The 27,619-nt window shown below is 37.7% G+C and overlaps 2 protein-coding genes and 2 non-coding genes across 4 annotated transcripts; 2 read left to right on the top strand and 2 right to left on the bottom strand.

Moving 5' to 3' along the window:
• The first annotated feature begins 3,430 nt into the window (after positions 1 to 3,430).
• On the top strand, positions 3,431 to 13,736 carry LOC128362201 (retinal Mueller cells isomerohydrolase-like). The gene is made up of 14 exons (XM_053322945.1): positions 3,431 to 3,441; positions 4,614 to 4,696; positions 6,945 to 7,095; positions 7,365 to 7,472; positions 8,678 to 8,819; positions 9,572 to 9,719; positions 10,100 to 10,181; positions 10,817 to 10,949; positions 11,071 to 11,213; positions 11,307 to 11,436; positions 11,695 to 11,809; positions 12,096 to 12,190; positions 12,312 to 12,423; positions 13,448 to 13,736. The coding sequence occupies exons 1-14, from the start codon at positions 3,431 to 3,433 to the stop codon at positions 13,591 to 13,593; spliced, it is 1,599 nt and encodes a 532-aa protein (XP_053178920.1). The 3' UTR covers positions 13,594 to 13,736.
• On the bottom strand, positions 5,684 to 5,755 carry trnah-gug (transfer RNA histidin (anticodon GUG)). Its single transcript has one exon. It is a non-coding gene; the product is annotated as a tRNA-His (tRNA).
• A 3,273-nt stretch (positions 13,737 to 17,009) lies between the features above and the next one.
• trnah-gug (transfer RNA histidin (anticodon GUG)) lies at positions 17,010 to 17,081 on the top strand. Its single transcript has one exon. It is a non-coding gene; the product is annotated as a tRNA-His (tRNA).
• Positions 17,082 to 18,030: 949 nt separating this feature from the next.
• si:ch211-198n5.11 (methylcrotonoyl-coenzyme A carboxylase 2) lies at positions 18,031 to 25,646 on the bottom strand. The gene is made up of 13 exons (XM_053322943.1): positions 25,521 to 25,646; positions 23,787 to 23,888; positions 22,712 to 22,876; positions 22,419 to 22,615; positions 22,067 to 22,245; positions 21,866 to 21,946; positions 21,523 to 21,701; positions 21,143 to 21,353; positions 20,717 to 20,808; positions 20,097 to 20,253; positions 19,631 to 19,753; positions 19,017 to 19,247; positions 18,031 to 18,912 (listed from the first exon to the last, which is right to left on the bottom strand). Exons 1-13 carry the CDS (start codon positions 25,538 to 25,540, stop codon positions 18,826 to 18,828), a joined length of 1,824 nt encoding a protein of 607 aa, XP_053178918.1. The 5' UTR covers positions 25,541 to 25,646; the 3' UTR covers positions 18,031 to 18,825.
• Between the last annotated feature and the right edge of the window lie 1,973 nt (positions 25,647 to 27,619).

The following is a 27,619-nucleotide window of genomic DNA, read 5'->3' as shown; positions in this document are numbered from 1 at the left end:
CTCTATTGTGAGCTCATACTGACGGATATGTGCTTTTTTTTGGTTTGTTGGTTTTTTATCGGGAGAAAAGTATGGAAGTCTGAGATCACTGGTACATATGGGAATGATTTAGATTATAGATTTTTTTTATTTATATGAAAGATGGCAGAGGAGAGCAGTGCTAGATGTGTCTTTGTTTGAAGTGTAATTGTTTTTATTTACTTTACTAAACATTTTATATCATAGATTGTCAAGTTTTATTTGAAATTCTAGTAGTTTAAACTCCTAGATATTTTTATTTTAATTGTTTATCATTCTTGTCTTTTTGCTGTTAGACTTTCCTCTTTTTTGCTTCTATTGCTTTAGATTATTTTAAAGCATTTTTACACTCTTCTTCTTTCGATTTTCACATTTTCACCGCTTACCTTTTTCTTTTTTCTTTTTTTATTTCTTCTGATTCATCTCGAACACTTTCCTGCTTTAGTTTATTGGATAGAGAAACATTTTTTGCACTGGCCAGTAAGCTCATGTCAATCATCAGAGTAGTTAATTTATACGTACTGAATGCTTATTAGATTCCCTAAATTAGGTTTCCCCAGACATGCTTCACATTTTTGGTTTAAAAAGTTTAGTTAAATGTTTGTTTTTTTAAGCATCTGCAGCATTTATCATTTTGAAAGCAATAATTCAGCTGTTGGTTAAAAATTACAATAACTCTTGATTGTGTCCATCAGTTTCATTCATGGATATTAACAGTTTTTGGTAAATACAGAACCAATATGATGTTGAGTGTTTAAAGGAACATAACAAACTAAAAGTTGACTTAAAATGTTAAATAATCCTGTATTTATTTACCTCATGTTATATGAAGTATTAGTTCTACCCTGATAGATGTTTGGTTATACCTCAGATCGTGTTTGTGTGTGTGTGTGTGTGTGTGTGTGTGTGACCCATGCACTCCTCAGCTATGTTTTAGACCAAGACTGTTTTTATAGAGGATTGTGTTCTGTAAAGCTACACAGTTATACTCTTTCCTCCACGTTGTTTACTATGCAAAGTACTGGGAAATAAACCTTTTCAGCTGTTCTATTTATTTCACTTTGTCCTGTTTGTATTCTGTTGATGTGTGTGTGTGTGTGTGTGTGTGTGTGTGTGTGTGTGTGTGTGTGTGTGTGTGTGTGTGTGTGTGTGTGTGTGTGTGTGTGTGTGTGTGTGTGTGTGTGTGTGTGTGTGTGTTATTCCATAAAGGGCCAACCAGTCAAGAGCACTCGATTTGACCTATCGACTGTCTGAAGACTGAGATCAGTTGATGAAATGAGTCCAGTCTGGTGTGATCCTGCTTAGTTGGAAGGAAAACCTGCAGCTACGTGAACCCTTTATAGAATAGTTTGGACATGTCTGGTATAGACCTACAAAACGGCTTTTTAATATTTTATACAGGGATATATTTTAGTTTATATTTCTTATTAAAGCACAGAGACCATATAAAGCATCGTCCATATAAAGCCTGTCTACTTTTACTCTTCTCCATGAGATTACATTTGGAAGACTGTGATTACTAACTGTTTGACCCACTTTTAAATTACCTACAGTTTGATACCTCAGACTATAAACTACATTGGACCCAATATGGGATTGAGGGAAATTTAGCTTATTATCTATATTGGGCCCCAAATGTGTATTGGCTGTTGAATTTGACTGTCAGGTGTCTTATCTGTGAGAAAGGAGACGGTGAGGGGTATGAGATGGGGGTTGACATTTAATTAAAGGGGTTTATGTCCCATTATGTGATGCTGCAAGTCGTTAAATTCACTTGAAATATCAACAAGACTTACTCTTTATTTTTGTGTGATCAAACTTTGTTCTTCTCACTTTTTTTATTCCATTACTTCTCATCACACGTATACTTACTCAGCAGATGTGTGCTATTACTTTTCTATTTTGTAGCATATTCCTGCAACTGTATATTTATTTTTACATTTTATGATGTGTGGACCTTCATCACTTTGAATCTCAACTGCTTGGACAGCTCTTATCTTCCACACCCAATTCAAACTTTAAAACCTTTAAATTGTCAAAGTTGCATTCTGTGTTGTGAGACTTTTTGTACTTTTGGAACAATTGAACTCCAAAGTGAGGGTTTTTACAGCAGTAGAGTTACATGCAGAGTTATACTTTTTGAGATCTAAATCTTAATTAATGCAGAGCGCCTTGTAAAGCTCTCATTGACCCCAATACATTCTGCAGACCTGTTTCTTAATCTTACAGGTTCCCTCTTCCTTTAAACACTTTGTACACATTTTGTTCTTCCTCATGTTCAGCAAGTCAAACTACTCTTAATATTACAACCCTTACTTTTTATGCAATTTAAAGTATCATTCTAATAATATGACCTTTCTTACTCAGTGCATAGCAATGCTGTCTAACAAACATCATCCCACCTGCATGTAACATTAGTCTTGGTACAATTTCAGTACTACCCACCTTCCAGCAATTCAGCTTTCAGCGATCTCACATCATGTCCTCTGCATCTTCAGCACTTTACACTTTGAGACTGGCAGGAAAACACCAACATGAGTCTCTTACCCTGTCCTCAACAGCACTGAGACAATACATGACAGATTACAGTCCTTGTCTTATTAATGCAGCCATTTGTTTTAATTCATCCTTTCATCTTTTATTTGGCTTTCTTTTGTCAAGTAGACAGAGACAGAGAGACAAAAAGACAGACATGGTTGATTATTCACCCTCTTTCTCTTTCTCTCTCCCTGTTTTTGTTCTGTTGCTCTCTCTCTCTCTCTCTCTCTCTCTCTCTCTCTCTCTCTCTCTCTCTCTCTCTCTCTCTCTCTCTCTCTCTCTCTCTCTCTCTCTCTCTCCCCTCTCTTTCCCACCACAGCTCAGCCAGTTGAAATAGTTTCACCAAGCTGTCTGGAACCAATTAGAAATGATTCTTTAACACGCATATCCACGTACTTATAACAACAACACTCTGCTTTTAAAAGCTGCCTTTATTACTTTGACCCAACATCACTGGGAAGTGTTTGTGTGTTTGTGTTCCCAGGTTAGTGAAGATATTGTTTTCTTGTTTTGGGGGCCCGGAAAACATTCAGCATGGAGCCGAAGGGCCAGACGGCTGAAAGGAGAGGAGACAAAGCTGGCTTGTTCGGCTCTGGTTAAGACTAGAGGAAGAGGAGGAGGAGGAAGAGGAAGAGGGAGAGTAGAGGGAGCTGGAGAAGGGAAAAGTGGGAGCTGGGGAGCAAAAGGCGTCAAAGGGAAAAAAAAGGGGGGAGGAGAAAATGAAAGAAGGGGGTGGATGAGAGAAAAAGGAGAAAGGGGGAGTTTCTATCAGTCACCACAGGAAATCTGTGTGTGGTTTAAATGCAGCCCAGAGTCTCTTCTGTAAGCTTGTGTGTGTCTGGGTTCAGAAAGTGAGTGAAGAACATACATCAGCATGGTCAGCCGGTGAGTAACACTTTCCTTTCTCTTTTTCTTTAATGGTTTTGGATATACGAGATTAGAAACACAAAAAACACATATCTTTGAAATCACCTTTTAAAGTTCACTTGTCTGAAAGAAAGAGACAGAAACAGAAAGCAGCTCACAGACACCACTCTGTGACGTTTGATGTTTTTCTGTAGAAAAGGACTTGATGATGAGTCAGCTATGTGAGTTTTCCACTGAAATTCCTCCACTTCTTTTTTTAACTGTAAATGGGGACAAAAATCAAATACAGCAAAAACAAGGCAGCAGTGAGTCACCCTAAACATTGCACTCATTTAAAAAAAGATCTTGGTTTCAGCTGCAACCTCTGCACTTCTTAAATCTTTTGCTGGTTTTGTGGTATGGGAGATGAAGGTAAGCAGTGGTATGTATGGGTCCGGTTGGCTGGATGCAAAACTCCCACTGATAATCTAATAATGATTTAGCACTTTACAGTTAATTTTCACACTGCTTTTCTTTGTTTTTGTCTTTAGTTAGGTTCTAACAAAAACACCCTACCATTCAGCCTCTTTCTTTCTCTTTTGTTTCTTCAAACAGTAGATAGAACAAACAATCCAGCCCACACATTTTATCATTCCTCCCCCAACCTCAGGACAAGAAAAACAAGAAGAAGAAAAAAAATCAGTGATTGAAAGTCCATTAAACAATACTTCTGAGAACAAAACATCAGGTTTTTATGGACTTTATGGAGAGATTATTTTGCCAACTTCTGTTTCCAAGGTCAAAAATGTCTTCTGAGCTTCTCTGTAGTTTAAAGAGCCAAGTTACTGTGATGTAACTCATTTGCATTTTCCACAGAGGACATTTTTTGAATGTCACAGTTGGAAAAAGAAAAGTTTCAGGGTCCTGATATTATGCATGCTGGCTCACTGTCACACCGTCATCACACACTGGGACACTTGAATAGAAAAGAGCCATTTTTAATATCATCAGTAACATGTGTGCTTAAGTGAAAACATCTGCTGTGATGACATCATTTATCTTTATCACCTGAAGCCAGCGGTCAGTCTCCGTGGATGATTTCTAAAATCATGCAGAGAGACAAGAAAAGGCTTTAAAACATGGTTAAAACTCTTTTTTTTAATGTGTTGTGGGATTATATTGAATAAAATTCAATTATTGATTTTTGTCAGTGTGGAGCATCCGGCAGGCGGCTACAAGAAGATCTTTGAGACTGTGGAGGAGCTGAATGAACCGATACCTGCTCAGATCACAGGTAGGAAACACAGCCAGATGTTCAACTCTGTTTTTACTTTTTATATTATTATTATTTCATAGCTGACAGCTGAGACTCTCTGTTATACACTAATGCTGAAATGATTTGACATTTTGGGAAATCCTTTAACTTTAATTGCTGGAAAGTAAAGTACATTTTGAGGTACTTGTACTTTACTTGAGTGCATTTGATGCTACTTTATACTTCCACTTTACTACCTTTCAGGAAAATGTTGAATTTTTATTGAACATTTATTTGACAGCTCTAGTTCATTTCCTGTTGAAGATTTGACACAATGGGTGATTTTACAAGCGTTTAAAATGCAACACATTGTTAAAGATGAAACAACCTTTTTGGCATTTTATGTCTTATAAAAAAGCAGTGTGTAATCAGGCTCACAATGAGTTGTTAACAGCTCCAACAAATAGTGATCTTTCCCTCTAAACTTTTTTCACATGGTTTCATTTCAATAAATGTTCAAATGATCCAATATTTCACCAAAAATCAATAAAATGTGTATCTTTCTTCTTTCCTCTCTCATTAATCATCTCATGACCACTCAGTTTTATCTGGTGAGCCTTTGGAGGGGCCCGACCCCCAGGTTGGGAACCACCAGACTGAACCAGCTAAATATAGTAGTGTAAACTAGCTCCACCTCCAGCAGCTACAACAGTATAATGCAGTTTACACACTGATGCTTCACTATTAATAATCTAATAATGTCATATAATACTGTACTACTACTTTTACTGTAATACTTTAACTACATCAACCTTATAATACTTATGTACTTTTAACTACATTTTGCTGCTAAGTTGCACTTTTAATTAAGTAGGATTACTAACGCAGGACTTTTACTTGTAATGGAGTATTTACGTTGCTATATTGGTGCTTTTACTTCCAATACTGTGTATGACTTCACTTATATCACCTTCATATGGTGACTAGGGGGTCTCCTCTGTGGATTTTTTGGCTTCCTCAAAACACTGCCGTGACCCGGATTCGAACCGGGGTTGCTGCGGCCACAACGCAGAGTACTAACCACTATACGATCACGGCGAGCTGTGCTTCAGATGGGAACCTGAGAGTTTTCACAGGGTCACTTTACAGCTATATTAGTCAAGCCATTCAATCAGCCATAGAGCCTGCATGAAAAGTCACACATAAGTTAAAGTACTGCAATAAAAGTATTTCTACTTAAATAAAAGATCTGAGTACTTCATCCACCACTGTTAACTTTATAGTAAATTCCTGGAAAGTAAATTTCAGGTATGTAATGGTTCATTTTTAAAAATGTTGTCCTAAAAATGAACCATTACATAGTAAAAAGTAAAAATAATGGGGGGAAAAGTTTTAAGTTGGTAAAGTTGTTAGGTATATTTAGAAATAGAAGTTTATTCATCTATATATTTTAAGTTAATAATTAAAAAAAATAAAAGATTATGTTCTTAATTCTTATACAGACACAAAAAAATTCAGTGTGTAGTTTTGTGTATCAAACAATAATTAGTATATTACGTTGTTTTTTTTAACGGCTGTAATGAGTCAACAGCTGTCAGCAATTTCAGTTACACTTTATTTCCTGGATCTGTTACTTTACTACAAATTTCCGTGTTTTTCTTTTGTTTTTTTCCCCTAAAAATAGCTGCTATGTATCTGTCAATTATTAGGACAATAATCTAATATATTAATAGGAAGTTTGATACACAAAACTACACACTGAAAACGTTTTTCTGTGAATTAAGAATGACACTTATTATGATTTTTTTTTTTGTGAATTAACAAAAACATATAAACCCTTTTCCTATTTTCATCCTTATTTTCCTAATTCATACCAAATTGCACAACCCCTTTTGCAAAGTAAAAATTAAACATGAACTACCTGCTTTTTTTAGAAAATAAAAGGACTTAGATAAGAAAATGAATTCCACTCAACATTGGTATCAAACTTCTCATCTGTCTCTCCACCAGAAATGAAATAAAACATCTAAATGTGAAGCTGGTCATTTAGATTTTCATTATTATAAAATGTAGATATTTTTTGTGTTGCATATCTGATCATGATTAATTAACCAACAGTTATTAACCAACAGATATTTTATCTTATACTCTTTTCTCTATTCTACTATATATTTGCCTCTCGTCTCATCTACATGCGTACATATAAACACAATCACTAAACTACAACATGTGTCATCCTGTGTGTGCGTGTGTCTATGTGTGTGTGTGTGTGTGTATGTGTGTGCAGGTGTTTTACCGTCATGGCTGGGCGGCAGTCTCCTCAGGATGGGACCGGGTCTTTTCGAGGTGGGGGATGAACATTTCCACCACCTGTTTGATGGACAGGCTCTCATGCACAAGTTTGACCTGAAGGATGGTCAGGTGACCTACTACAGGAAGTAAGCACAGTACTCATTACCTTACAAAGTGCTCTGCTATGAAACACTTTATACACCTTGAATTAAACCACTGATTACTTTTTGGCATGACTCTGGATCCAGGAGTTTTTAGGACTGTTTTTCTTGTTTTTTAACCATTATAATAACACTGACAGTTCAATCAAGGTGAATAGATAATAAATTAATGTGTGTATGTGTGTGTGTGTGTGTGTGTGTGTGTGTGTGTGTGTGTGTGTGTGTGTGTGTGTGTGTGTAATCTTTCTGCACAGGTTTATCAAGACGGATGCATACGTTCGTGCCATGACAGAGAACAGAGTGGTCATCACTGAGTTTGGCACGGCAGCTTACCCAGACCCCTGCAAAAACATCTTCTCCAGGTGAGGCTGAACTTGACTCTTGATCAGACGTTATTGAATGCAGAGTGTTGTCATTGTGTTAAAGGATAAAACCCCTTATTATATGATATAATGCAGAAAACAGCTGCTGCAATGCTCTCTATGGATTGAAAGTTTCAAGCTATGCACTTTGCTCTTGTTAGTTGTAGCCCCAATTTATCATGCTGTTGTGCTGCTTGTTACATGGTGGGGAAGGTAGGAAAAATGGGGTGTAGGCAGCACAAGAGGTGAAAGGTATGAACCTCTATCTGCAGATAATCAAACATCAGCAGGTAGAGAGATGCTGCAGTAAACTGTAACAGCTTTCTAGTGATCTCAGAAACAGTATGGTACATTTTTCCATTTGAGCCATCTACAGCATGTATTTATTAGTCTGTAATGTTTACGATGCTGTGCATACATGTGATGAGTTGTTTAGGTATGTGCCATGTTGTGTTTTTGATTTAGGTCGGCATGAACAGCATGTTCTGTTTTGTGTGGTTAGTTGAAATAAAAAGGAAACCATAGTGGTTACCTCCGGAGAGCAGTGAAGCAGCTGTGTTTTATGGCCTCCAGCAGGCAGCTTTTGTTACTTAACCCTCCTGTTGTCCTCAAGTCAAGGAAGGACGTTAGGAAGGGAGGAAGAAGGAAGGAAAGGAGGAAGGAAGGGAGAAAGAAGGAAGGAAGGAAGGAAGGACGGGAGAAAGGAAAAGAGGAAGGGAGGAAGGAGGAAAGAAGGACAGAGGAAAGAAAGAAAGAAGGCAATGGGGAGGAAAGAAGAAACGAAGGAAGGAAAGAAGGAGGGAGGAAAGAAGGACAGAAGAAAGGGAGGAAGGAAAGGAAGGAAGACTTACAAGTGAAGCAAGACAATCAAGTATTAGAGGGTCTAAAAAAGCTGTACAAAGTGCAAGTGCAGTGATTTTTTTGTTTGTTTTTTGAATTAATCATTAAAGTAAGGGGAAAAAAGGAAGTGGACACGTGCATAAGAAACAAGAAGTAAGAAGTACAACAATCATTGATGTGCTTTAAGGTTAAAGGAGTTCAAGTGTTGCTGTAATATTCAGTTGACAAAGTTGTGTCAGCTCTATGTGTGTAATATGTCACTAATGTATAAAGTCTAAATGCTGAACTATTAACAATGTGGTCCATAAAGAAAAAGACTTCATATTGAATAAATTCCACTTCTCCATTCTTGTGTGTGTCTGCAGATTTTTTACTTACTTCAGAGGCATTGAGGTGACTGATAACTGCTTAGTGAACATCTACCCAATCGGTGAAGACTTCTACGCTGTCACGGAGACCAATTTCATCACCAAGATTGATCCTGATTCACTGGAGACTTTAAAGAAGGTGAGAGCTGATTGGACTGATTGATCTGTTGGACTTGGGGACAAAAGTTTCACCAATGAAAGTAATCAAGTAATTTTGGGATCTTTAAATACAACATTACTACTTAGATAGTATTAGGGTTACTTTAGAGTCAAGGAAGGAAGGGAGGAAGGAAGGAAGGATGGAAAGAAGGAAGGAAGAATGAAGGAAAGGAGGGAGGGAGGAAGGATGGAGGAAGAAGGAAGAAGGAAGGAAAGGAGGGAGGAATGTAGGAAGGGAGGAAAGGAAAGGAAAGGAAAGGAAAGAAGGAAGGATGGATGGAAGGAAGGGAGGAAGAAAGAAGGATAGGGGGAAGGAAGGAAGGAAAGGAGGGACGAAGGAAGGAAGGGAGGAAATGAAAGAAGGAAGAGAGGAAGGAAGGTAGGAGGGAGGAAAGAAGGGGAGGAAAGGAAAAGAGGAAGGGAGGAAGGAAAGGAAGTCAAAACAGACGGGGTCAATTTGACCTGGAAGGACGACAGGAAGGTTAATTAAAACTTAGTTACCCTTTTTATGTTTATGTGTAGTAATGATAAAACATGTAGAAATACTTCAATAAAACTTCCTCTCCCCACAGAGTTAATTAATTGTATGATTAAAATGTTTTAAGTATATACATTCTTACTTCAGAAATACTCAGTAAATCTTAAAATTACAATGTAGAATGTATGTCAGTGAATCTAGTATATTTTACAATACCAGAAAGTTCATTTTTTGAGTGTGTGTTTTTATTATAGGTGGACCTGTGTAAGTACCTCTCAGTGAATGGGGTGACTGCCCATCCTCACATGGAAGCAGACGGCACTGTCTACAACATCGGCAACTGCTTTGGAAAGAACATGAGTCTGGCTTATAACATCGTCAAGATCCCACCTGCTCAGAAAGGTGAGTTTGGTTCATGTAGTTATTCATGACGGATAGATACGATAAGACAGGAAGAAAGAAAGAAAGAAAGAAAGAAAGAAAGAAAGAAAGTAAGAAAGGTAAACACTGACGGCAAAAAAGAAGGGAAAAATAACCATTGATGTAAAATTTAAAAAAAGACATAGAACAGAAGTAAAAGAAACATAGATAGATTGAAAGAAGACAATAGAGAGAGAGAGTCAGGATAGATAGATAGATAGATAGATAGACAGACAGACAGACAGATAGATAGATAGAGAAAAAACAAAGGAAGAGGACAACACTAATATCACTCTTGACTTTCAGTATTAATATTGTCGTCTGCAGCATCACACTAACTCTGTGTATCTCTGTGTTTCCAGACAAGTCCGACCCTTTAGAGAAATCCCAGGTCCTCGTTCAACTCCCCAGCAGTGAGAGGTTAAAACCCTCCTACGTACACAGGTACAGACACAGCTCCTCCACCTCTCAGCATACATACACTGTGATATTTCTAAAGGAGAAAGAGAACATTATTTATTTTACGAATTAAAAGTTGAATTTAGAGCTTATAAAATGCACCCTTGTTGATTTCAGTGTAATCAGGGGTTTGCAGCTACAACCTTAAAGGGGACATATCATGTTTTTTTTTAAAGCACTTATGATGAAAGATATATTTATTAAACATGGTCAAAGAAATGCTCCTTGTATATCAAAAGTCAGAGCAGCACTTAGTTTATTTAGTTTATGTCTAGATTTGTTTTAGATTTATTTGAAATCTCCAGCCTATAATTGGTTTGGTATGACCAGTAGCATAGTGGCTAATGTTAGCTTCAGCCAAATATTGCTGTATAATGGACATTAGCAAATTAATTTACAGATTTTGACTGTTCTCTATCATGCTACTGTTAGACTAGGCTTTATTAATCAGGATTATCCCATAATTTGCACTTTTGGCTTCTTTAAATTTCTTCATCTTTGAATAAACTTCACCAAAAAAACACCCCAACTCACTGTTTGTGTCTGTGATTGCTCTAAAAGTTGCTACTGCTGCTTATTTATCTGTGTCTGTGTGTGTTTCTCTGTTCGTCTGTGTGTAGTTTCGGTATGACAGAAAACCATTTCGTGTTTGTGGAGCAACCAGTGAAGATAAACCTGCTCAAGTTCTTGTCGGCTTGGAGCGTCAGAGCAACCACATACATGGACTGCTTCGAATCCAACGAGAGCATGGGGGTGAGTCTGAGAGTGTGTGTTTTCCTTGATTACATGTGACTGCATGCACACTTTTATTCATATGTGTGTGTGTGTGTGTGTGTGTGTGTGTGTGTGTGTGTGTGTGTTTGTGTGTATGTAGACCTGGTTCCACTTGGCCTCTAAAGACCCAGCAGCTTATCTGAGCAGCCACAAGTTCAGAACATCAGCTTTCAACGTCTTTCATCATATTAACACCTACGAAGATGAAGGGTTCATCGTAGTTGACCTCTGCACGTGGAAAGGGTGAGCGTGCCATTGTGTGTGGATGTGTGTGCGTGTGTGTGTGTGTGTGTGTGTGTGTGTGTGTCGGATTTTAATCTTTTTCTCCATCTGCAGTCATGATTTTGTGTATAACTACCTGTACCTGGCCAACCTGAAGGAGGAGTGGGAGGAGGTGAAGAAAGCGGCCATGAGAGCTCCTCAGCCTGAGGTTAGACGATATGTGCTGCCGCTGGATATACACAGTGTAAGTGCACACACACACACACACACACACACACACCATCACTGTTTAACCAGGCTTGAATTAGCCTGACCATTTAGCTCTATATTAGCTTTGTGGAGCAGTTTAATCCTGGATCCGTTTGTTCAGAGCACTCAATCAAACCTCTTTTTCTTCACACTGTTTGCAAACTATTTGTCAGACTGCAGTGTGCTAACAGTTGTGTGTGTGTGTGTGTGTGTGTGTGTGTGTGTGTGTGTGTGTGTGTGTGTGTGTGTTCAGGAAGAGCAAGGAAAGAACCTTGTCTCTCTGCCCTACACCACAGCAACTGCTGTTCTTCACAGCGACGGCACCATCTGGTTAGAGCCTGAAGTCCTCTTTTCTGGACCGAGACAAGGTGACACACACACACAAAGCCCTGGACTTGAAATTTCAACTTTAATGAATTAAATTGGATGCTTTTGATTCATATCTTGTCATTTTCATCTTTTGTTTGAGTTTTTTTATTTATTATTTTAACTATTTTAAACCATATACTGATTTTTGTTTTTACCTAAGAACTACCTATGACAAAAACAATTGACTGTTGAGAGTAATGCTGTTCAGTAATGATGATACCTTTTTTTTTTTTTAAAGAAGATTTGATCTCTTCTCTCAGTATAATGTCTCTCGTTGTCTCTCAGCCTTTGAGTTTCCACAGATTAACTACTCTCTGTGTAGTGGGAAGAAGTATTCCTTCACCTACGGTCTGGGACTCAACCACTTCATCCCTGACAGGGTAGGACCACTTTAACTGTTCACAGAAGGAGACACAACCAGTTTCAAATCCTTATGTGTGACATTATTGATGGTGTTGACGATGAACTTATAGCTGTTGGTTGTTCTGTAACTTTCTGTAGATAGTCAAGCTGAACGTGCAAACTAAAGAGACCTGGGTGTGGCAGGAGGACGATTGTTACCCATCAGAGCCGCTGTTCGTGCAAACACCAGGAGCTACAGAGGAGGACGATGGTAGGACTCTTATCTAATCTAACTCTTATCCTAATCTGCATGCAAATTATAAATTTACACCTAAATCAAACTGGTAAAGTTATAGCCAAACCAATAGCCATTTTTCTTTACTTCAGTATTTATTCTATATTCATTTGCAGCAATTCTATAATTCTTGTTTTCAGACAGTTTAAAGGTGCCTTAACCCTCCTGTTGTCCTTGAGTCAAGGATTGAAGGAAGGAAGAAGGAAGGAAGGGAGCAAGGAAGGAAAGGAGGGAGGGAGGCAGGAAGGAAGGGAGGAAGGGAGGGAGAGGATGGAATGGAGGAAGAAAGAAGGAAAGGAGGAAGGAAGGGAGGAAGAATAAAGGAAAGGAGGAAGGAAGGAAGGAAGGAAGGAAGGAAGGAAGGAAGAAAAGGAGGAAGGAAGGAAGGAAGGAAGGAAGGTAGGAAAGGAAAGAAGGAAGGACGGAGGAAAGAAGGCAGGAGAACTTATACGTGTTTGACCCTTAAATAACTAGCAGCAGCTCAGGGATTTGTACTTTAACCTCCTGCGAGCCTGCGTCCTCATATGGGGACGTTACATTTTGGCTTTGCTGGACCTTATACTTCATTCTGCTGAACTTTGACCAGTTGCCCTCGTTTGTACAAACTTTTTTGTGTCACCTAGTGGCAGAAATAACACAGCCAATCCCTAGACGAAAGTGGACCAGATACAAAACCTTATCAAGTTTTATGTTGAAACTTGTTTATTTATGCTTAATGAGGTTTGTAGATTGATATGCTATACAAATTTGACTAACTTTAGCAATAGCAACAAGCTACGACACTGCTAATCAGGAAATACATGTTTTAGGACATTGGTACTTTATTATCATTCGTGCAAAGGTAAAGTATAAATGTAAGAGAAGTGCACTATTTTTTTTCAAAAACTACTTCCTGGTCCTACTAATCCCAAATATCTAGAATATCAAACAAAAGCTTTTGGGTCTCAGGAGGTTAATAAACACATCTTCCTCCTCCTCTGTCTCTGTCTCTGTGCTGCAGGTGTGCTGCTGAGTATCGTGGTGAAGCCGGGTGCAGAGAGACCCGGCTTCCTGCTGGTGCTGGATGCCACGAAACTGACAGAGATCGCCAGGGCGGAGGTCGACACCATCATCCCCGTGACCTTCCACGGCATGTACAGACCATGACCCTGCAATAACTCATCCAAGATACATCCTAAAACACAGCAGTCACATTCATTTTCCTGCCAGCCAGCTACGTTTTTCAATTACAAATGGACTCCAAATAATAGTTGTTTTTTCCAAAGCTGCTGCTGAAGTATATTAAGTGTATATAATTAAACATGAGCCTAAATGTGAGATTAAATGCTGAGAAATGTACTGTAAAATACTTAATAGTGAGTAGTAAATAAGTAAACTGATGTATGTTAAATGAACTGGAAGCATAAATTATGTACAGCACAATATTTCTGTTTATAACGAGGATGTTTTCTTGTAACAGCTGATCCATATATATGTTTATTTAGCTAGATATATGTGGTTAATGGAGTGTTTTTATATCTGAAGTTGAAATTTAAGCATTATTTTTCCTCAACAAACATTTTGGGGTATATTTTATTACAACATTGCACATTTGTTTTCTGCTTAATGAATGTTTTTTTCATTTGTCCTTCATTCTAATAGACTTGTAAAACACAACCAATTACAACAGTATATTTCACCAAAAGACAGTTTACTAGGTGTCTTCTAGCTGGTGGAGAAAAAAAAACAATATATGTGAATAGAAAAAAATCACTTAACTGTGAGAAGTCAAACTGTTTACTCTGTTTTTGTGACAGCTAAGCAAAAACATCCACATTTTCTGCAGATAAACTGTTTTCATTAATTAAAACAGGATCTGCATGGTTGTGAAAGGAGCAACAATTAAGTGCAGATGCTAGTTTTGCAACAGATATTTGAAAATGTATTTACTTTATTTTCCTTTTATACAAATAAAAGCAATTAAATCCAATGATTATTTCACATTTGTAATTACTGTTTACTGTACATTTCAGGGTTGTTTTGGGTGGGAAAAGATAAGATTTTCTTTTATAGTCTCACAGTGGGGAAATTTACATTATTGCAGCAGCAAGCGTGTATGCTTTAGTTCAAGCTCCTATGACCTGGAAATGGAAAATAACATACACTAAAGTCATGTGGTGACTTTATGCTGGTTAAGGTGTAGTAAGCCTTCGTGTTTTTACAAGTTGCCTGAGACATGATGATTATATCAGACTCTTAAGTTCCCAAGAAATGGAAGAAAAGCTTCTTTGTTGAGATAAATTTCTATTAAAAACACATTTCTATCTATTTGGCAGATAGTTGTTGTGTGGTGTGTGCACAGAGAGCAACCACATAGACATCATGTTCACCACCTCCTATGAAAAGGAAAACATGGTTGTTTAATATAACAGCTTGATGTGCTGCCCCCAAGTGGTCATATGGCTGCAGTGTTTATGCCAACACCTTAACATTCAGAATGTGCAATAATTTCACATGCTATCAATTTAAGTGATTCAAGTCATAAAGATAAAAAAAACATTGATCCATTCTGATGATTCTTTATATGTATTATTTTATTTATAGAAGTATATTTAATAGTGAATCCTTTTTGCCAAATGTAAACAGTAACTATATTTCCTGAACAAACTTTGAAAGCTCCAGGCTCATCAACCAGTTCTGTAAGCTTTTTAAAGGTGCTTTATTGAATTGAATCCACCCTCACTTTCAACAGAGCAGCTTGGTTTGGATCAATAAGCAACTCTGACAAAACTTCCCTCTCCAAAAAGATCGATCGGATCAGCAACAAAATCACTGGACTGGATCAGGAACCACGAAGCAGTACTTAGGGAGAAAAGAGCTCAAATAGTCCAGGATACAACACGCTGTCTACATGATCAATACGGCCTCCTCCCCTCAAGCTGCAGATACAGGAGGGCCACAGAAAGTCTAATTCCAGCCTCCATCTGCTTTTTGAACTCCTGAACTGGAACTAGCTGTGTAACCAGATTTTCTCCCACAATAGCACTTTAAATGGGAGGCATGAATGAACTGTTTGCTGCTTTTATCTATTTTTGACTGATTTGCATGTTTGGTTGTGTGCACTAGTAATCTCATAAGAAAAGAAGTTCCTAATGGAAACAGTATATGGATTTTTGATGAATATACACTCTTTAATGATATTAATATATTATAATATACTGTGCATTGGTGCATGTCAGGTACATAGTATATGGTATGGTAGTAAAGTGCAGAATCGTCTATGGATGTTAGACAGACTCAAGTGTACATTGATGCATGAATAATTTACACAGTGTATATGGTAGCATCATAGACAGACCCTTCTCCCCCATATATCCCCCAATCCTCAATGGAGATGAAACCCGGGGGTATAGCATTACTATCAAAGCTGCCCCCAATATGGCACTCCTATAATGCAAATCTGTCAAAAGCCTGCACAAGTAGCCTAGAGCAGATACATGCAGTGAGAGGCACCTGGTTACAATCCATTTAAAACTGAACATCATGATAGTTAAAGTACTCTCCTTTTTTATTATAACCAAGAATTGAGGCCTGCAGTATCTGTTTTCTCATTCGTTATGCAGCTGGCTGAAGGTACAACTTCCTGTTTCTGTGAATGTGTCCGATGCTTTCCTCACCATTTTACTAAAGTCTGTACCTTCCAGTGAGAGCAAGAGAGTGACAGAACACTGTGTTATTCATTTTGGCTACATGTGCAACATGATAAACATGACAAGTGAAGTATGACATGAGTATGATGAGCAAATGTTCCACCAGTAAGTTACGCTGTTATACGAACAGCTGGCACCAGCAGGGAACCCTCAGAGTAGCTGTGAAACATGAAATTGGGGCAAAATGCATCAGCTGCCTCTGTCTCTGTGTCTGTATTTCCATTTGATGCTACTTTATACTTAATATACTATATTTCAGAGGGAAATGTTATACTTTCTACTCCACCTAACTATATATTTATCTTTATATGAGCTGACTTTAACAGCTCAAGTATTGTGCTTAAACACAGTTTTGAGGTAATTGTACTTAACAGATACTTTGATGTTGCTTTATATTTCCACTCCACTATATTTCAGAGGGAAATACTGTATAAATATCGTACTTGAAGATTTGACACAATGGATAATATAACAAGCTCTTAAAATACAACACATTGTTAAAGATGAAACCAGTAGCTTCCAACCTTTTCAGCTTTTGACATTTTACAAAAGGCAGTTTGTAGTCAGGGTCACATTTCAGATTTCTCTGAGTTGTTAACAGCTCCACCAAATAATGATTTTTTTCCCTCTAAACTTCTCACATGGTTTCATTTCAATAAATGTTCAAATGGCCCAATATTTCAGCAAAAATCAAAGACTAGAGAAAAGGTCCAGAAACTACAAAGCGTTTTGTGAATCAGAACTTTGTTTTTTCTTCTTTCCTCTCCCATTAATCATCTCACAACCACTAGATTTATCTGCTGACCTTTCAGAGGGGCCCCACTGCCTAGTATCCCTGTGAAAACACTCAGGTTTCCATCTGCAGCACAGCTCGCCGTGATCGTATAGTGGTTAGTACTCTGCGTTGTGGCCGCAGCAACCCCGGTTCGAATCCGGGTCACGGCAGTGTTTTGAGAAGGCCAAGTAATCCATGTAGGAGACCATCCCCCCAAAGTCACTATATAAAGATGAAATGAGTGAAGTCATACACAGTAGTGGAAGAAATACTCAGATCCTACGCTTGAGTAAAAGCACCAATACAGCAATGTAAAAATACTCACTGATAAAAATCCTACATAGATATTAGCAGCAAAATGTAGTTTAAGTATGTATAGTATAGGTAAAGTACAGGTTTATCCCTCTGGCTGATATGTTGTTATCTATCATATTACATATAGTTGGACACACACACACACACTGCTTTTGCCCCAATTGCACAAACAAAAACAAACACTACTTTACTGATTTTTAAAAATGAATTTAATTTTTTTATCTTTATATACAAAACAATTACATTCCAATGATTATTTTACATTTGTAATTACAGTATAGTATTTTCTCCTTAAAAACAAAAACCAACGTTAACTAAATCACAGGAAAAATCAGCACTATACATAAAAGCTCCAATGAGGTGCTTTTGGGCAACTTCTTTTATTTTTTTAAACATTTCAATAACCTTATAAAAATTGAAAGATTGACACTGGACTTTCATCTTTTCAGCTACATTTCAGTTATAAATTAAACATAAATCTAACAAGTACTTGAATAAGCATCATTCATATGTACTGCAGCATCAGGTGACTCTCTGCTTTCTGTGAATGAGACATGATGTGAATGTGGGAACAAAGACCAAAACCACCAGGCACTTTTTTTAAGATTAACCAGGAGTGTTCTGACTCAAAAGGCCAACAGTGAGAATGACTGTCCCTACACATATAGGACACATGGTTATCCTTAAATACTTATTACTTACTTAAATATTTAATTTCTATTTCAATACACCTCTTTTTTACAGTAACCCTATCCTTCTTGAAAATACACAGTAACAAACACTAACAATAAAAAGTCAGTTCAGATTTGTTGTGACTGTTCTGTGTGTGTAATATATATAATATCAGTGATCCCTGCAGTCCCTCATAACTAGAGTGACTTTAGTGACTTTTATTGAATTTAATTTCTATTTCAATACATCTCAATTTTACAGTCACAGTGATGCAGCTATGTAATGTCTGTCACTAAAACATTCATAGAAAGGTCCAGTCCAGGCCAACGGACCTACACTGCCATCGCTGGATGCCGCTACAAGTCAGTATGAACAGAGGTAGCCATTAAATTCAGGAGATATAAAACATGAAGACAGCCCTGTAGTTGTACTATGAGTGAATGAAAAGGTTATGTGCAAAAATTAGATACAAACATTTAATTATCACACATTTAAAGAGCAGCCACAACACATTATTACATTATATTCATCATCTCCTATAATCTCTTCCAAACCCAAGAGAGGAGGTGCGCTACTGTGGGTGCTAATTCAATATTAAAGGATGACTGATGATGGTTTGATCCATTAGTTAAGGCAAATATCAGATTAGAGGATTGGCAATGAAATAATCTCTTTATCTCCTGTAGATATTTCTCCCTGCTGTGTGTGTGTGTGTGTACTAATACATGAATGTAGAAAGAGTCTTTTCAAAAGCTGGAGAAAGTCCTCATTTTGTCATGTGATAATGCTCATGTTAGTGGGGTTGGTGAAGATCCTCTTGGCACATGTTGGTAACTAAGCTCCAGCAGCCAGGCAGGTTTATCAGAGATGCAGGTGTCTGTAGTGTCCAGGGGAAGTGTGGAGGAGAACGATGAAGGATGGAGGTTTTTATATACGTAGGAGCACTGATCGCTTTTTCTCTGTGGAAAGCTGATACTGCTGCTGTTTGATGATGTCCAAACAGTCTCTAAGAACCTGCAGATACAGATTTGCATAAGTAAAAAAAACATCCAGGAAAAAGAAAAAGGTAAAGTTTTTATTTATGTTTATTTTTAAGTATAGCTAAAACGTTTATTTACCTTCCTGGTCTGCTGAGGTAGAATGACTCCATCATCCCAGAGTCGGCCGGAGCCGTAGAAAGCTGAGCTCTCCTCCTCCAATCTCTTGTTCAGTTTGTCCTCTTGATTCTTCTTTTCTTCCGCCTGCTCGGTGTCAGGGGGAAGCAGAGAGTCGGCGTGACCCGGAGCCGTCATGGACACTCTGGCGTTGGGCCACAGGAACAGGAAATTTGGGTCAAAGGCCCGCCCACACTACACACAAACAAGAAGGAATAAGATTTAAATTATTGTGGGATTAACCCTGAATCACAAATCTTACATCAGTATTCTGTATGATGATAGTAGGAACTGTAGGATTACTTGTGTGGTGCTTAGCTGTAACAAGATGTAGTTGTAGAGCTTATAGTGGTACTGAAGTAAGACTATGATCTGCAGACTTAGCATATTATCATTATTATTTCTATTATATTATTATTTGCTGTTTTCTTTCAATGAGTTTTTGTGTCATGTAATTTTTTTAAAGAAACATCTGCAGAGTGACAGGTGTGATTATTTAGAAAATCAATGCCAAAGTGTAGTTTAATTTTATATTGGCTCATAAATGCAAATCAAAATTTAAAACGAGAGAGTCTCACCATTGCATAGCTGTCAGCACCGTGACAACCACCAATCACCACAGTGATTTTGGGGACGGAGGCACACGCTATTGCTGACATCATTGAACCCTGAGCCTTCAGGCGGTTGCTGTTAATATCTGCCTAAAAGACACACACACACACACACACACACACACACACACACACACACACACACACACACACACACACACACACACACACACACACACACACACACACACACACACACACACACACACACACACACACACACCAAATACAAATATGAAACGCATCTTATTACAACATCTGTACAACATTACCTTTCTGTTTTTGATTAAATACCTTTGGAGATGGAAATATGTAAAAAGACTTATTTTGTACTTGAGTTTCAGTTTTACAATGTATTTGAAAAGTATGCATTTCAACAAATCTCTAATGTGTGTGTGTGTGTGTTTGTGTGTGTTTCACTGGGAGTAAATACCTGTTTTGTGGAGAGTGTGAGAGCTACTGTGGGCGCTGTGTTCTGGAGGAAGAGGAGTGGGATGTCTCTCTGGTCACATAACTGGACAAAGTGGCTTCCTTTCAGAGAAGCCTCGCATGACAGCTCTCCATTATTGGCTACTATTCCAACCAGGTGACTAAACACACCAAAAAAAAACAAACATACAATATACTAGAAGTTTAGTTCATAAGCAAAGCTAGCCTGGAGCCAGATAAGTTGTGAATCCTATAGTCTCACAAGAATGCTATGTCTTTTAATTCCTTAAATGGATCAACATTTCCTCCAACATCAAATTTGAAGTCATGCATGACAGCTACTCATTGGTAAAGTGGTGAGAACACAGACTTGTTTTGGCTGTCTAGTGAAGTGTGTTAATCTGATTAAGAAATGACTGAGGTCAGACCCTAATCCCATGAGTTTGAGTTGAGAGGTCACTGAGTTTGTGGATGTAGAGGGGTAAACAATGCCCCTCACCCGTCTTCAGAATACAAAGGCAAAAATGGTTTAAGTGAGTGTTGCTCCTGCCTCATTGTCCAAAGCTTGTCTGTGTGTGTGTGTGTGTGTGTGTGTGTGTGTGTGTGTGTGTGTGTATCTTTTACCCATGTATCTTAGCAAAGCCAGTGATGAGCGTGGTCCCGTAGCGAGCTTTGAACTCCTGGAAGCGGCTCCCATCTGTCAGTCGACTAACTACCTGGACAAACACACAGAAACACCCAACAGCATTAATCATTAATCATTAATACTGATCAGTATTCAGTGAGACACTAACAACTACAACCTGAAACAAAGAGAACTGCAACCTAGCTTGATAGAAGATTAATAACCAGCTATTTTGATATATTTTTGACCATTTTTTGACCAAATAACTAATAAAATAACTGACAGATGAATCAATAATGAAAATAATTGTTAGTTGCAGCCATTAGAAACAAATTAATTGCCATCACCCCTCCTGCTGACTACTCAGTCCACAGACAGAGTAACATTGTGTGTCTAATCATATGTACTGTGTGTGCTTTTTGTACCATTTTAGCATCCAGGCTGTAGTTGTAATTTTTTGGAGCGAGCCCCAGAAGCTCTTCTGAACTATAAAGCGGCTCCTCATCTACTTTCCTCTTCTCATCATCATCCTCCTCTTCCTCAGGCAGTTGGAAGTTGAGGGTGGATATGATGTTTCTGGTGTACTCGTATGCCTCCTTCTCCTCCCAGGCAAAATGGTCCACACAGCCGCTCACCCTGAAACCAGAAAAAATCCAAAAAATAACAGGCTTGTATTCAAATTCAAGTCAAATGTATTCATATGGTAATGTTCCAGACAATCCTTTTTTAATTTAATTTTTTTTAATTTATCAGAGTGTATTTTACCACCTGACTCCTACTGGGTTGCTTTGATTTATGGACCTACTCAGAGTGAAGCCTAGCTCCTCCTAGGTTCTCTGGTGTGACTTCCTCTCCCGTGGCAGCCTTGACAAGCGGAGGTCCTCCTAAGAATATGGTCCCTATTCGGTGCACCATCACCGTCTCCTCTGCCATGGTGGGGATGTAAGCTCCACCCGCCGTGCATGAACCGCACACCACCGACACCTTTAGGACGAAGACTGGACATTAACTTAATAGACTGACACACACAATTGCATTTTTTTGGGTTCGTGCCATATATAGACCATGTAGGATCAAAAACTTGACTGAGAGGGAATCAAAGAATCTCACACTGTTGGTCATTAAATTAAATCATTACATTTTTTTACCTGTGGGATCTTCATGGCAGACATGATGGCTTCATTATAGAACGTCCTTCCTCCCTGGTTCTTATCGGGAAAGATCTCAGACTGGATATTTGGACACAAGAGAATTAGAGATCAGTACCCCTTGATAGATATAGAGATAAAGCATAGGTGTGTGTGTGTGTGTGTGTGTGTGTGTGTATGTGCTTGTGTGTGTGTGTTAACCTGCAGCGGTAGAAAAGCCCCTCCAGAGTCGACCAGGTAAACGCACGGCAGCCGGTTATGAATCGCCACTTCTTGTGCTCGCAGCTGCTTCTTTACTGTGATTGGATAAGCTGTGCCGCCTTTCACTGTGGCATCGTTGGCGATGAACACACACCACAGGCCATTTATCCTGCCGATACCTGGATGAGTACGCACACAAACACATGTAGCACACAGAAGCATAAGCAAGGGGCAGGAATCTGAATCTGAATCTGAATTAAAAGTGGAGTAAACAGAGTAAGTTGAAGGCAGATGGCTTCACAGTCTATAGATTCTACCACAAATGAAATCCCTCTAGTTAGTGGTTTCTCACCAGTTAGGCACCCGGCTGAGGGGATGTCACCGTACGGCAGACCCAGACCCGCAAATGGTGACAGCTCCAAGAAGTCCTCATCATCCAGCAGGAGCCGTAGCCGATCCCTGACCAACAACTTCTTGTTTCTCTGGGTGTGTCTGACTATGGCGTTGTCTCCTCCACCTTTCCTCACCTTCTCACTCAACTCCATGAACCTGAAAGAGAGAGGGAGACAAACATAATTACTAATTGATCAGCAGAAGGTGGAATAAACTTGAAGCTGGATCCGAGCTGTTGAGATCAGGACTGACTTGTTGTGGCAGGTGTTACTGTTTCGGAGGTTAGCTTCATAAACATGTTGTTGGATGGGCTGGAGGGGCAGGTCCAACACCGGGAAGGCACTGCGTAGACTTCTCCTCTTCCTGGCTGTGGAGCTCATACAGCGGACTGAACACTGCAGACGCTGCTCAGCTAGCCTGCACAAGATTCAAACATAAAAAGCATATTCATGGCTTATTTATTACATGACTTTAACCTTCGTGTTGTGCTCCTGGGTCAAATTGACCCTGTCGGTTTTGACTGTTTCTTTCTTCCTTCCTACCTTCCTTGCTTCCTTCCTTCCTTCCTTCTCTCCTTATTTCTTTCCTTCCTTCCTTCCTCCCTCCTTCTTTCCTTCCTTCCTTCCTTCCTCCCTCCCTCTTTCCTCCCTTCCTTCCTCCTTTCCTTCTTTTCTCCCTCCTTTTCTTCCTTCTTCCCTCCTTTCCTTCCTTCTTCCTTCCTCCTTTCCTTCCTTTCTCCCTCCTTTCCTTCTTTCTTCCTTCCTCCTTTTCTTCCTTCCATCCTCCCTCCTTTCCTTCCTTCCTTCTTCCTTCCTCCCTCTCTTCCTTCCTTGACTCGAGGACAACAGGAGGGTTAAAAAAAAGGGACAACTGCAGAGGAGTATCTAAAAAATGGTGGAATATTAGGGCTGCAACTAAAGATTATTTTATGATTGATTCATCCGTTGATTATTTCTATGAATCATTTGGTCAATTAAACAGAAGAAAATTGTGAAAAATGTCCATCATAACACTGTGGAGTCCAAAGTGATGTCATCAACCCTTAACCCTAAATTATCAACTGTACTACATTATTAAATGTAAATTATTCAATTAATTATTAAATGTACAATAATGCACAACCAAGAAAAGAAACCAACACTGAACCAGCTAATATTATTTAAACTTGTGATTATGTTGTATGTAAAATCATATCAGAAAATAATCCAAATTTAAATTGCAACATTGATCAAAAGAAGATAAATATTTTGTATATTTATATTGATTAGCACAATCCCTCAAAAAAACCCTGATCTTATAAATGATCTTATAGTCCAACTGGAGTTACCTGTGTTTTCTCTCCTCTGCTGTGTTTCTCAGCGTACATGATGGCATCTGGGTGTAAGCAGGCACAAAGGTAGGACACACTCTTCCTCCACTACACACACTTCTTTGGAGACAGGGAGAGAAAGCAATGAACACAAATGAACAGATGGGACTTAAATCACTCCTCGGGTACAGTAGCTTCAGAGTAATCTCTATGAAAACTAAACCTTTTTTAAAGATCTTATTTCAGACTTAGTGTTTTTTTTTATAACTTAGTGTAGGATTAAATAACTTCTCTACTGTTTAATGCCAGTGACGGGTCTGGTGGTTATGAGGCTGGAATCTGACCCCAGCTGTCTGGGACATGTGTACATATTCTCCCCGTGTTGGCATGCGTTGTCTCTGGGTCACACGGTCCAATGACCTGCTGATTAGGTGCAGTGTAAACTCTAAATGACCTGTAGTTATGAACAGGGAGGTCAGTATATACAGTAGGTGGTAGCCCCATGACACACTGGGAACCTGTTTGGGTAGCTTTCACTTACTGCATGCTTTCACAGATTCAAGCTCTTTGGACTTTGGAGAGGACAAATGGGAATCATATTTAATTTGAAAGAATTGGAAAAGATGTCCAAAAGACAATGGCTTAACCAAAACGGCCAAAACTGGTTGTTTCATTTTGATGTGTTTAAGTTTCGGTCTGTTCAGTTAGTCTTTCATTTGATCTGCTATGGTTACTGGTAATATTAGAAATTAAGATTTTATATACAAAACCTATATTCATCTTATAAAATATGGTGTATTGTTCTAAATTAAACTAACCAACAGTATATAAAATACTTCAAATAACAGCAGTACAATATTGCTTGTACATTAATGCATCAGTCATAATAATCCATTTATATACAGCAATGTATAATAACACTCAGAGACACTGAATGCATTTACTTTCCATACTTACACATTTTGCTGATAATACTATGATATTCTGACTTAAGTAGTATCTTAAATGTATGTCTTTTTCTTTTAATTAAGTATTTTTCATGACAAGCTATTAAACTATTGTTTTTTTTAACTTGTAAAATGTGCAGAGACTCTTTGGGTGATGTGCACTTCAAATACACTGAAGCTGAAGTTGAGATTTAAGTATTTTAAAAAGGTGCAGTATTGATATTACTTAAGACAGACATCTGAATAATTCCTCCAACACTGTACTTTTTTCAAGGGAAGGATTATAACAGTATTTAATTAAGGCAGTCAGTAATTAAACTACATATTCTTCACATTGCTGACTATAGCTGTCACTATGGGATCCCTGCTGGTGGGATCATTTAAGGACACCAGAATCAAAAGCATTTATATTTCATAAATGCCTTTCAGGACCTCAAAACTCCCTCTGAGGACACTTTCACTTACTCAAACTCACTTTAAAAATGTCAATAATAGCTTATTTATTTGCTCACAGCCTGGAAACATACGTATCCATACGTGTTGCTATGTTTGGGTTCAATGACAGACACATTTTAGTTACGTATGCATGCTGTGAATACAAATTTAAGCACGTAATAAGTGTTAGGTGAATTATTAGTGCAGTATGCATGGATACTCCTCGCATTTAGACACAACCATTAGCTTTAAATATACAAAAAGTAAATGTATGTCAAAGGTCGAGCAGACAGCTGAGTGGACTTCAAGTCATAAATTAACCGACTAATTTAAGGACGGATAAAAAAAGATATAAAGGCTTTTAACTTACCTCGCCACGCACCGGTACATGTCTGTTTGTATGTGCTGAAAAACAGCTGATAAAATAAGTTTTAGTGGGTGAATATTAACAAAAACATCACCAGGTACTTTGTCTAGTGGGGGAAGTCTTCTTACTCCTTATTCTGTTAGTTGGCAGTTTGGCAGCTGTGATCTTCATTAGCGCCACCTGCAGGACAGGAGGTGCAGCACAATAATAATAAAAATACTTTTATTTATTATATTATGTATCAATTTAAATCTGTGCAATAACAATATCAAACTCAGGTATATTGTCACGCAACACCAATATTACTCTTCTACATAATGTTTATTTATGTGTTTTTATTCCTTTTGTACTTACTTATTATTTGTTTTTCTTTATTCTTTGTTTTTATTGACGCCCTTCTATTTTAACTGTCAACTTTGCTGCTGCAATATTGTAAATGTACCCATCATGAGACTTATAAAAGATTATATTATATTATATTATGTTATATTAGGCCACGTTTTAGATGTTTGTAAGTTGTTAACAGCTCCACTAAATAATGATTTTTCCCTATAACTTCTCACATGGTTTCATTTCAATAAATGATCCAATATTTCACCAAATATCCAATATATCCAAATAGGTCCAAATATCCAAGTTTATGCTCCATTTTCTGCTTTTATTAGATTTATCTGTCATTATTTGTCTTTCTCTATTTACTAGTGGCTACAGTTGCAATGATAGATTTTGGCCACTAGAGGGAACTACTAATTCACCAATAAATGAGTTGGGTTTATGGTACTTGTATGTAGTCTATGTGTGGACTTGTGTTCAAAGGTCCTTTATGGTCACATTTAGAAAGTATGCAAATCATTTACAGCATAAAAACATCAACTGGCCCCATGGTATCATTTTTTTTTGTGGGGGGGGGGGGGGGGGGGGGCTACAACTGTAAGTATTTTCCTATGACAATAACCCTCTTCATGCAGTCTCTTCCTCCTATTACTCTCCATACAAAGAGGACAAAGCAAAAAGTTATAGTAAGTTATAGTGCATTCATCGAATTAATTGTAAATTCTGAATGAATTATGTTTCAAGACATATAAAGATATTCTGTTTTAGTTAATTATTCATGTCTGATATGTTTTTTTCTTAATTAAACCATTCTCCCTCATTGGAAAATCCAAAATCTATGAATGTTATTTCACTTCAAAAGTTAAACTACTGGATGCAAGATGTCTTCTACATCACTGAAATGGTAATTGGGTTAAAGTTTAATTTTTATACTTCCAAACTGGTTACAAATAATGTTTAAATAAACTTTACATTTAAGGTGTGGTGAGATGACTTTGTAAAAACATCATTATTATTTTCATTATTTTTTTCTTTTGACTTGACAATGATGATGATATTGTTTAATTTAACATCTCTTCAGGGCTTAATTCATTAAACATGGATCACAGATACTATTTTCTTATTTGATTGTTGATTTATTTGTTTGCTTGTTTGTTTGAGCCAAGTGAGGTGAAATGTTTTGGGGTTCAGGGGAAAAAAATCTCACATTTGATAAGCACTTTTGTCCTTTCGTCCTTTAAAGAAAAGACTCGAAACATTTTGTCTATTATAAAAACAGCTGGAGATTAATTTCCTGTTGGTCAACTAATGGATTAATCCCTGCAGATCTAATGAAGCATGGTTTATGAATTGAGACAGCAAATTAAATACAATTTATTCTGGTTCATTTGTGGCAGTTATGTACTTCACTGATTACCACTAACAATAGGCCTATACATTTTATAGAATATGAAGAATACATAATAATGCACATTTGTACATTTGCATAGGCTACACGAAAATGTGTATCAGCAGCACACAATTTTAAAAATATAATGCATTTTATTTCCATTATTGATGAATCATCATTTTATTCATGGACAATCCTGCACCTTACTGTAAACTAGTGTATTCAGTATTTTAGAGTTTTAAAAATCAATTAGGATTATGCATTTATGCTCTATTTTCTGCTTTTATTAATATTTGCAATACAAATAAATCAACATACATTTTGCACGTTTGTACATTTACATACACGAAATGTGTATCAGCTGCACAAAAATTTAAAA

Source organism: Scomber japonicus, chromosome 7 (assembly GCF_027409825.1).
Source record: "Scomber japonicus isolate fScoJap1 chromosome 7, fScoJap1.pri, whole genome shotgun sequence".
In the NCBI taxonomy this organism is placed as follows: Eukaryota; Metazoa; Chordata; class Actinopteri; order Scombriformes; family Scombridae; genus Scomber; species Scomber japonicus.
The sequence above is the reverse complement of the archived record's forward strand: the minus strand, read 5'-3'. Positions and strand labels throughout refer to the sequence as shown.